The sequence below is a fragment of the Macrotis lagotis genome, chromosome 2, assembly GCF_037893015.1.
Source record: "Macrotis lagotis isolate mMagLag1 chromosome 2, bilby.v1.9.chrom.fasta, whole genome shotgun sequence".
Classification (NCBI taxonomy): domain Eukaryota; kingdom Metazoa; phylum Chordata; class Mammalia; order Peramelemorphia; family Peramelidae; genus Macrotis; species Macrotis lagotis.
In genome coordinates, this window is record NC_133659.1 from 78426737 (window position 1) to 78438980 (window position 12244).

Consider the following 12244-nt stretch of genomic DNA (forward strand, 5'->3'; position numbering starts at 1 on the left):
AAAGCACAAGTTGTGATTGAAATATTCTTGAATGCTATTATGTATATATATATGGAATGAAATAATGGGATTTTTTTCACTATTTGAATGAGTAGCTCTATGTAGCTACAAGTCCCATGGCACTAATTCTCAACTCTACTCTTTTGTCAAAACAAACAAACAACCAAAAGAAAAAAACCCAAACAGATACAGCAATACCCATTTTTTCTTAATATTGAAGGAATGACCTATAAAAATCATTTTAAATTCTTTAAAAAACAGAAAGAATGATTTAAGTACTAAATAGAATCAGAAAGTAACATAACCTTAAGGAGATAGTCTATTTTTTTGAATGCCACTTTTTTTATTCCCTATTTTGACTACAAAAAGAGTAGTTGGAAATATAAACAACAGAAATGTAATGAAAATCATTTCATTTCAAAGTCATTCATTCATTTAATAGACATTTATTGAGTTCCTACTTTGTACTAAGCATTAAATCCTAGGGGGAGGGGGACTTTGTTTAATTACAAGTTTCATGCAACTTTATTGAGGGAATATCTTACTACACTTGTTTTCATTTAACAAAAATTTAAATGTAAGTTGTGATAAAATAGAACATAGAGAGCTTCATAAAGCAAACACTAGTTTCCCTAGGAATGGGAAATTCTTTTCATTTAATTGATGTGCAACATCATTCTATTCTGTTAAAGGTAAACCCAAATGAAGCAAAGAAAAAGCAGACTGGCTGTAGAATCATGTGTTCTCAAGGTCAGTCAATAATTACACTGCCATTGGGTTTAGCAAAATAGATCTCTATCCTATTCTTAACTATTTTCCCCAGATCCCACAATCTTCTTTACATTTATTTAAAATATATAGCCTTTTTTTTTGCATGTATATATATATATGCAAATACATATATATATGCCCTGTTTCCTTTACCAAAGTACATGCATTAATATCACTGTAGTTACTGTCATCATTTTCATGTATCTCTTCATAACACTCAAAAGAATGACCTAAAAGCACCAGATATTATTGTTACCTTCCATTGACAAACTTGTCAAGTATGTTGATTCAAATTTTCCTTCACAAATTTTTATTTGTACCTAACTAGATCCAGTTAAGTCCTCTTTACTGTTCTCTCTGGAGGGGAACAGCTGCTCAGTATCCCCTATGTAAAAGTCCTTCATCTGCAATCTGAGCCTCTGGCCAGTGTTCTGCAGCTCCATAACAGAATCCTTCGTTCTTTACCTTGGATTTGGCATGTACTCATGCAGGGAAGGAATCAGAGCAAGCATCCAGGGTGTTCTGTCCCTGAAAGTAGAAGCCTTCTATCTCATAAAGTATTTCTAATACTGATAAATTCTAAAAGCAACTACATCCTACTTGACCAAGGGAATAGAATGAAGTTCATCAATAAAGAATGTCAAAGGAAATGAGCAAAATCAGGGAAGAGAAATGAAAAATGTACTAGGAAAAAAAATGAAAGAAGGAAAGTTCACTAAAATCCACTTGGAAGAGCTGATATATACATATCTATGAACATATGCTATAAATTCATTTGCATATATGTTATAAATTTTTTTATATTTATTAAATAGATATGCACTCATCAATGCTTGTATTTTCTTCATCAGTATATCCTTTCTGTTTCATATCTATGTGTATATGTGTGTGCAGATAGATAAGTTAGTTTAAGAACTCTAAGTATTTATAAAATGGCCATCATGGATCTCACAGTAATTCAGTAATCTAAGTATAGTACCATTTTTAAGATATTATAATCCATATTAAGATATTATAATTCATATTTACAGACTAATACTGGGACATTGTCCAGGATCAGATTAATTTATGGAACTGAGGTACATCTCAAAGATAGCTTTAGTGTGTCTTTTTAGTTTTTTGACCATGGGAGTTCTTATAGCCTTTGATCAACTTTTGCTGAAGTAATTGAGGACAAAGGTAGACTTTTAGAAGTGTAGTGCTAGGGGCAGCTAGGTGGCATTGTGGACAAAGCACCGGCCCTGGAGTCAGGAGTACCTGGGTTCAAATCCCATCTCAGACACTTAATAATTACCTAGGTGTGTGGCCTTGGGCAAGCCACTTAACCCCAACCCCGTTTGCCTTACAAAAAAAAAACAACAACCTAAAAGTGTAGTGCTTATGAAATAAATTCTGGGTTTATAGTGTAAACTCTCAATGGGTTAAAAAAATTCTTCCTTTCTTAGTTAAGGTGTCAACCTAACACTGAAATGAGGCAAAAATCACCTTCTTGTAAATATACTTTAATACATTAATCCATTTGTCATATTCTCTAAATGTAAACAAAACAAAAAACCACAATCTTGTCAAATGCAACCATAAAAGAATACCATAAATATTATCTACTAATTTGAACCTAAAAAAGTTATTTTTTTGACAGGAACTGGTAGGATATAAGGGAATTAAGGACATTTAATTCTCTTCGGACCTGACTCCCTTTTACCTCACCACTTACACTGTTGGCTAATACATAACTCCTCAAACCTACACCAAAGTCTGTTGCTTAAATCTTTTTCCTCTCAGGTATGTTTTACAATTGTTTCCTAATAAACACTTAAAATGAGAGAACCTATAGGAAGTCAAGCTTGAATTGTGTACCCAGTAATATATGTCCTTTTCTGGTCTCTGTGCTTCTGAAACTGATTTTGAATTTTTTTTTTCCATTGATTCTTTCCTATCCTTTCTGGCCTTATCCCTTCTCTATTTTAAGTGAATACTGTTGAAAAAATAATAAATAGTGTTGGTCTGATTCAGTCCTTTGCTTTTTCCACAAAACAGTTTTTTTCTTATTTTCTTATTCCAGGTCTTTACTGATGTTATTATGGATCTTTATAAAAGACACTTAAAGACGTATATATACACTTCCGACCATGTTCTAACGTAAAACCGCTCCCCACACCCGAGCTCTGTGGTTGAACACGTGTCTGTGTGAGTCTGGACCCAATATTGCGTCTCTCCCAGCGTTTCAGCACCCAAGTCTCTGGATAGCGACTATTCTCCGACTAGCCCGGGTCAGCGGCCTCAAACCCTCATCTCTCAGGCTTCTGTCCTTTTTAAACCTTTTCCTCAAATCTCCTGCATTCCCGGAAAAACAATGATCTTTCACTACTCCTGTCCCTGACTTCTGCTCGGTGCTGGATCACTATGACACCCCCTTAAGGGCCTAAAAACACACCTATTTCTGTGTTCAGCGCAAGTCTATAAAAGCCCGAGAAATCGCCTTCCATCTATCGATGGTTAATCGAGACCCCCTACCGACACATATCTTCTTCCCACTAACACCAGTAGAAACAGTCATACACTATTTCTCTCTCTCTTTCTCTCTCTCTCTCTCTCTCTCTTTCTCTCCCCCCTCCCTCCCTCTCTCCCTCCTCTCCTCTCCTCTTCTTTCCCATTCACACTCTCTAACCTTTTAAGTCAAGCTAAATAATTTAACATTTAAAAAACTCCATCTTTGCATGTCATTGGGAAAAATAACATAAAATAACATTAAAAAAAACTCCAAACCATCCCTCAGATCCCCTTTTCACTGACGCAACTACGGACACTGATACTATTAACACCGACTCCTGAGGAACTGTCCACCTCTGACAACCCCTATCCCTCCCCTTCCAATGCAGCTGGTAGCAGAGTCCAAATCCAGATCGGTGAAGGACTCACCATCTCCCACCTCCCGTCTCCAATAATCCCAAATAGATCAGATATTATTTAAGCATCTCACTCTTTCTCTTTTCATCAGTTTGGCTCCCACCTTTTACCGATCTTTTAATCAATTGATATCCCTATCTCGAAAACCTGAGCATCTGTGATGTGTGTGTGTGTGTGTGTGTGTGTGTGTGTGTGTGTGTGTCCGTTCGTCCCTGGTGCGAATAGATTATTTAACTCCTTCACTCTCTCCGTACATCGTAGACAAGCATCCTCCCCATCCCATCGCACCCCCTCCTTGGTCCCACGCCTACGCCATCCTGAGCCCCGGGAACCGAGTAATCAAAGCAACTTGCTATGGATCCATTCCACCTGAATTGGCGAGTCCAGAACTAACCATCTCCCCCCCCCCCCCAACCTCACTTCACCCATCCCCCGCCACCCACTCGTTTATACTGAGCTCAGACCAAGCAGATGCTGTTTAAGCCTAGGAAAGGAGTCCTTCGTATGCATCCATGTGGCCTGCAATAAATGAATGTGGCTTTCTCCTGATCAGAAGGACAGCCCAGTGGCGCCCACCCGAATGGAATACACGCCAGCAAATTCAATCGCATTGGAAAACACAGGTGTGGGGAGCAAAGGAAACCGTCTGGTGGGGCGGGGAGCTTGGGGGGGGGGGGGCTGGAAGACTCACCGAACATCTGAATGTGCCCCTTGGTGATAGGATTGAAGCTGCCACAAGCCAAAAGAATAACGTGGGTCTTGGTGGTTTCGGTCATGGTGCTGTTGGGTCTCTCGCACTGGCTTTTGTGTCTCGGTGTGTCTGCAGAGGGAGAAAGGAAGGCGAGGCTCAGTCTGTGGATGCTGTGGACTCTAAGGAGCTGCTCCAGACGCAAACCGCGTCATACCTCTCCTCCCCTTAACGCTTACTGTACCGGGAAGATCCCAAGTTCAACTGATATCCTCTCCCTCCTTTATCTTTCCCCTTCCTGTCCTTTCTTTCTCTCCTATTTTGTCTTTAAGAAGACTTCTACCTGACGAAATAGGGCAAGAATCTGTCAACTCCAATGTTACGGATGTGGACTTTATTTCCTGCCTACATCTGTGTGATTTTATTCCCAACCCCCAAACTGTTCTTCATGTCCCTGCTTTCTTTGCCAATCATAATACCAAAAAAAAAAAGATTCGAATTCAAAATTCTTCGATTTCAAATGCTATTGTATTATTGTTCATATGACAGGAAACTCTTGACTCCTCTGTTTGCCTTCTCACCGATGATTCCAAACTGTTGTTCCACACGCATATTTATTTCTTGCCTCTTCTGTCAACAATGGTCACTTCTTCTTTAAGACTCTGCCGCTTAAACCTGAAGCTGTACCAATGACCTAGTGGTTGCTAGGGGATTGGAGGACTGGGGAAAGGTGGAGATGGGGCAAGGCTCCTTTCCCAACAATGTACTTTTTCCTTATTTTAGCTTGAAGCTATGCTATCAGCCCGGAGCAATGTTGCCTAGGCTGAATTAATAACCCACACTTCCACAGCACTTTATAGTTAAACAAAAACAAAAACCTTTCCTCAAAAATCAACCCTGTGACGTATGTACTGTTATCAAATCCCTTTTATAGGAGATAAGTCTGAGCAACTTAAAAAAAGTGCTTCTTTCCAGGACAGTGGGAACTTCTCCATCACCAGAAGCCAACGTTATTTATACTGATAGGGAGAGGGAGAGGGAAGGGGAGGGGGGAGAAAGATAGAGGGAGAGAGAGAGAGAGAGAGAGAGAGAGAGAGAGAGAGAGAGAGAGAGAGAGAGAGAGAGAGGAAAAGAGAGAGATATTCACAATGAGAACCAAAATGAAAACACTTTCATTTCCAGAGCCACATTTCTTAGACAAAAAATATTAGTGAAATAACAGTACCTATCTTGCAGGGTTATTGTGAGGATAGAATGATATATTTGTAAACTCCTTAGCATAGTGTCTGATACATAGTAGGAGATATATAAATGCTTTTTTCTCCTATTCCTTTCCATTTATTTTAGTTCAAATGTCAAACCAACACCAGTAGGGATAGGTGTCAGAGGCAGCTAGGTGATGTGATGTGTGGAGTATTTAAATCCATTCTTAGACAATTATTTGCTGTATAATCTGGGCATATAATAGGTGCTAAATAACTGCTAGCTTCCTTCAGTCCTTCTTGAGCAAACTGATCAAGTAAACATATGCAATTTTTATAAGATAATATAAGAATTGTAGTTAATGATAAAAAGCTTTCTGGTCCTATCTTAAATTTACATAAGGAGATTCTCTGTTGGTAGATTTCTTTAGGGATCAAATAACTATTAGCATGATCTTGTCTTGTCTAGTCATTCCATTAAAAAAAAAAAGAAGTTTGGAATAAAACAGGTAAGATACAATTTTTAAAGTGATTGGACACTAATGTGACTTTGCCCATTGCCTTAATTTTTTAAAAAAGTAATACCTTGCACTTAGTAAGTACTCAACAAATGACTGAATGAAAATGTCTCAGCCTATATATAGTTTATCATGGGTCCCTAGTAGTATGGGAAGGAAAAAAAATATCCAATGACAGTGAGCATCGTCAAGTAGGTGGTACAGGGAATAGAGTGCTGGGCCTGTAGTCAGGAAGGTTCATATTCCTGAGGTCAAATTTGACCTAGGACTAGCTGTGTGCCTCTGAAGAAGTCACTTAACCCTGTTTCCCCTCAGTTTTTTTATCTGTAAAATTATCTAGAGAAGGAAATGGCAAATCAGTCCAACATCTTTGTCAAGGAGATCTGAATGAGGCCATGAAGAGTCCAACACAACTGAACAACAACAATATACAGTTTTTCATGGATCCCTAGCCAATGTGGGAAGGAAAAATATATCCAATGGCAATGAGCAATGACAAACTAGTATATGACTTTCTTTTCTTAGATGATGCCTCCCTTTTTATCTTCCAAAACCACGATATTTTCAATCCAGTAGGTTCACACTTTAAATTGTCAATTTAACAAATGTTTGTTGAATTGAAAGGGAAATTAATTGAATGAATTAAATTTTTATTAGAATTCTGATGTGCCCACTATCATCTGTTATCCTATCAAGCCCATGCAAACAGCTTCAGGCTACTTCTCATGTTCTTATAATGACCCTTTTAGGTGCTCATTTATTTCTATTGATCAATTTATTCAGTATGCTTCCAGTCAACTAATGTCCAAGTCCTCTGCAAAATGGATGTTACAGGTTGATGGTTTTGAGCAATAAATTAATGGCTTCCATGTGTTCAAGGACACAAATAATAAGGATTTCACAAAAAGCTATAGTTCTGTGATCAAGAGTATAGTTTCAGCCTTGTAATAAGATGAATTCATTAGCTATAGAATATTTGTATACATAAACACACATATGTATGTATGAATGTATGTATGTATTTTTATATTTGTTGTCATTATTGATTTATGTCTGACTCATGATACAAAATGGAGTTTTCTTGGCAAAGATACTGGAGTGGTTTGCCATTTTCTTCTCCATTCTTCTCCTCCTCCAGATGAAGAAACTGAAACTTGTCCAGGGTCACACAGTTAGTAAGGGTCTGACACCTGATTTGAACTTGGGTCTTCCTGATGCCAAACCCAGTGCTCTATCCACCACACCACCTAACTACTCATCTCTTTATATAAACATATATATATATATATATATATTAATATATATATATACATATCAACAACAAAATATATCCATATATAATTTATTCTCACTTAATGCTGATTTTAATGCAAGTAATCTAATTTAATCCAAGAGCTCAAAGTTCAGGTTGTTTCATGACTGCTTTCTGTTGAAAGGAAGCTAATGAGAAAAAAAAAGTATTTGATTGAGAATCAAAGGTCTTGTGTTCTGAATCCAATTCTGCTACTTACCCCTTCTGTGACCTTGGATAAATCTCTTAATCTCTTTCATCTGTAAATGGGAAAGTAGTATTAGATGATCTCTGAGATCTCTTCCTATTGTCTAAAAGTTCATGTCCACCACATAGCAAATGCAGGAAATTCCTGTTTCCTTTTCCTGTTGCCTTTTGAGCAGGTGCCTGCCTACTCTTTCATGGGAAGAGTCCTGGACTTGTCCAGAGGCTAGAGTGCAAATGTGACCCTCTCCCTTATTAAGTAGTGTGATTAAGCAAATAACAAAGTTTCTGAGCCTTCACTTCCTCAGCTCTAAAATTGTACTCTGATAATACTTGCATTACTTACTTCACAAGGTTGCTGTGAGGACAGTGCTTTGCTACATTTAAAGAAATAAATAAAGATCAAGTATTATAAATGGAGTTGAGACTATCAGAAAATGCATCTATACTGAGTCTGATTTAAGGGGACAATATTTATGAGGAATATGGTTCAGTGGAAAGAAAATGGACTTAAAATCAAAAGTCTCATATCTGTCCTCTACAATTAATTGATCTTAGGAAAGTCACATATCTCTTGAGTCTCAATTACTTTATTTATAACGTGAGGGAACTGAATCTCAAAGACTTTTTTGTGCATCATAGACCCTTCTGTCAGTCTGTGAAATCCATAGATAGATCCTTTCTCCAAACAATATTTTTAAATAATTAAGATACATAGAATTTATTTTAAAAAATTATATTGAAACACAGTTATCAAAACAAATTCATAGACCCCCAGATACTGAACCCATGCTCTAAGGACTCTTCCCACTTTAAATTGGTGACCACATGATCTTCAAAGTCAGCTAAACAGCTAGTTAGCGCAGCAGGTAGAACACTGACCTGGAGTCAGGAAAATACGAATTTAAGTCTTGCTTCAGATATTTATCAGTTATGTTATATTGGTCACTTAACCTCAATTTCTTTATCTGTTAAAAAGGGTTTTAATAATAGCACCCACCTCCCAGGGCTATTAAAAACAAATGAGAACATGCAACGTGCTTTGCAACTCTTAGATTATCACAGAAATGCTAGCAATTATTATTCACTGTCTATATATGTTCACTTTTCCCTCATTTTTCTGTTTAAGATCAATTACCCATTTCATCACAGATGAACAATCAAGATGGCAATCATATATGATAAAATCAGAAAACAAGGTGATGCCTGGAACCTCTCATGAGATATTCAAAAGGCCCATGTGTGATTCCCCGGCTTAGTCAGATGTTAAATATTTATTTTATTTTATGTTGATATTAACAGCATTCTGTGAAAACAGATGTTGCTTTGCAGAGAAATCTTTGAGATTTTCTGGAGTTCTCTGAGGATGCACAATCATTTCCTCTTTGCCTTCTCCACATCTTTTCACACCTTCAAGGATAAATGTAAAATGATTGACAACCCACCTCTATCAATCCCCTTTGGAATACATAATACCTTGAGGGAAAAAATATGGATCCCCAAGGGTCTAGTCTCAAACTCTTACTCAGATTTATAATTTTTCCAGTATATTGCAAAGTGAATTTTTTTTTCTCCCTGAAAAACTTGCAATGAACTGATGCTATGTGAAGTGAGCAGAACCAGAAGAACATTATACACTCCAACAGCATTATTGGGTGATTATCAACTATGATGGACTAATTTATTCCAGAAGCACAAAAATCAGAAACAACTCTAAAAGACTTGCGATGAAAAAAAAAATCCATACTCAGAGAAGGAACATGGAGTTTAAATGCAGACCAAAGGTTACCATCTTCAATTTTTAAAAGTTGTCTTAGGTATTATGCTTTTTTTTTCCCTCTCTAATCTTTTGTTTCCCATTTTAATTTGATTCTTCTTTCACAACATGTCAGGGGGAGGAGGCAGGGAAGAGAGAGAGGGAGAAAAATATAAACTCAAAACCTTGTCAGAAATGATTGTTGAAAACTACCACTGTATGTAGGGAAAATGAATAAATAAAATATTTTTTAAAAAATAAAACAAGGGGGCGGCTAGGTGGCATAGCAGATAAAACACCAGCCCTGGAGTCAGGAGTACCTGGGTTCAAATCGGGTCTCAGACTCTTAATAATTACTTAGCTGTGTGGCCTTGGGCAATCCACTTAACCCCATTTGCCTTGCAAAAAGCCAAAAAAAAAATAGAAAAATAAAACAAAATACTAGTTCTCAATGGGAATGATGGCAACACTTTGTATGACAAAAGATGTATGAAAGATATAATGCACAGCATAGCTTTTTTTTAGCAAGAAGTAAGTTTCCTCATCTTTAAAAAAAGAATTTCTCCAAAGAATTCCAAATATTTAACAGACATTCCTTAATTTATCCAAACAGTTTTATAGTATGCATAGCTATTTTGAAAATGAGAATTTCATTAACATTTCTAAAAAAATTAACAAAGCAAAAGGAAAATTCAGTTCCACAAACACTTAATAAAGACCTACAGAGTACAGACCACAATACAGTAGTATACATTTTATCCTATCATTTTAAAGGATAGTGGAAAGTGAAGGGTAGAAGAATTGGCTGAAATGAGATTTGGAGATTACTCACGGATATCATTTGTCTGAGTTATCTACTAACCTAATCTCCCTCCAACATCTATTTTTTTTCACTCCCACCCCTAACATAGGACAGACTTTTAAATATAAACCATCAAAATTGTAATACAAATGCTTTTTGTACCTTACAAAACCTATACAAACTCTTTTAAAACTTTACACTTCAAATGAGTTAGTTTTATCCTAGAATTCCTACAGCTTAATTTTTTGGATTTATAGCCATGAAATAAAATAAGAGCCTTCTTGCTTCTTTTCTCTGTCCTTACTAGCAACAATTAAATTGGATTCAAAGCAGAGAGAAGCAGCATGAAAAATGTTTCCATCAAAGGAAACTAGAAAAACATTTGGTCCTTTGCTGGAACGAAGGTTGCTTCAGGTGAATAGCTCTGAAGAGGGCTTTATACAAAGCTGTTAAAAAAATAAAAGCGGGAGGGGAAGGTGGAAAGGGTGTTTGAAGCCCAGGTTGCACCTAAGAGAATGCTTTTTTTTTTTCAGATATAGACCCTGTGTCCCTCCTAGAGTGCTGAGAAAGTAATTGCCTTAGTTTGATAATAGTTTGGTCTGCCAGCAGCAGGTGGGAAGGACTTGTATCTTAAGACTAGTTATAGATGAACCAAAAATTTTAGACTGTTTTTTAGGAAATTATTAAAAACAGAATTATCTTGATCCATAATACTCATTAGAAAAGAATTAGCCTTGCCTTTTGCCCAAGAGCCAGCTTTTTACTAAGTGCTTCTGAAGGACTGAATAGCTCAAAAAAGAATGTCTATTGGAATTGTCTTTAGTTCTTCCTGATCATTTAGACCACCCCTTGTTTAAAGATCTTCAGGGACTTCCTATTGCTTCTATAATAAAGTTTGCTTCTGCACAACTAGATGGTGCAGTGAATAGAGCATCGACTCTGAAATCAAGAGGACCCAAGTTCAAATTTGACCCTGATTGCCTTGCATCCAGGACCATCTCTAGATATCCTGATTCGTATCTGGCCACTGGACTCAGGAGAAGAAAGTGAGGCTGGTGACTTAGCACAGTAGCCCCTGACTCAAATTCAACTCACATGCATGTCATGGCATCACTGCCCTGATGTCTTGGTCTTGCTATTTCTTTGATAAATATAAATGTTGGGGGACAGCTGGGTGGCACAGTGGAAAGAGCATCTGCCCTGGAGTCAGGAGAACCTAAATTCAAATCCGACCTCAGACACTTAATAATTGCCTAGTTGTGTGACCTTGGGTAAGTCACTTAACCCCATTGCCTTAAATAAATAAAATTTTAAAATAAATAAATAAAGTAAAGATAACTATAAATGTTTCATTCAGCCTGGCAACTAAAGCTAATATGACTCCAACAGAACTTTCCAAGTTGATTTTACATTTCTCCCCTCTGTATTCTATATATTTGTCAACTATATGTTGTATTCTATATGTTTGTCTACTACCTTTTCCTCAGTCTCAACATTCCATCTCCTCTCTCCCTCTTGCACCTACCCATCCTTAAAATGTGCACCCTCCTTAGCTGCTGCCTCTTAAAATTCTAAACTTCCTTTGAGGAGCAGCTCCAGAAGGATCTTTTCTATGAGGAAAAGGTGGGAGTTTGAGTTCCACAAGAATGTGTAAAGAGGATTGTTAGTTTACATTACAAAGACTAGGGTCTGCCTATATTGTTGCTTATGGACAGGTACTAGTTAAGATAAAAGATTTATCCTCCATTTGATCAAAAAGTGCCCCACCTGTTTTTAAGTTAACCAAGAATCTTGACCTCCTTTGCACCTGCTCAGGGAGATAGCTGTTCTTGCTCATTAGTATAATGAACAGAGTGGGGAAATGTATGGGGGAACCAATGAATCACTTAGATTGTGACCCCAGCCTATGAGTGACATGAGGGGGCAGGAACAAAGCTTTTCAAAGTGCATAAAAAAAGACCTTGCATTTTGGAATTTCCCCTGCTTCTCTCTTCCACCTTGAGAAAGATATCATAGTAAAAACCATTTTAATCACGCTGGACTAAGTATTCATGAGTCATTTATAACATCTATCAAGTCTTCCCTAACCCTCCACTTGTCAGAGT

The 12244-nt window shown here is 37.1% G+C and overlaps 1 protein-coding gene across 1 annotated transcript in view; it reads right to left on the reverse strand.

The window, feature by feature from the left end:
- Positions 1-12244, reverse strand: part of NMNAT2 (nicotinamide nucleotide adenylyltransferase 2) — a 260278-nt gene that overhangs the window by 197344 nt on the left and 50690 nt on the right. Inside the window, exon 2 of the mRNA XM_074222211.1 lies at positions 4370-4498. Within this exon, the coding sequence (XP_074078312.1) occupies positions 4370-4454 (85 nt within the window). The 5' untranslated portion in view covers positions 4455-4498. The remainder of the gene's footprint in view (positions 1-4369; positions 4499-12244) is intronic.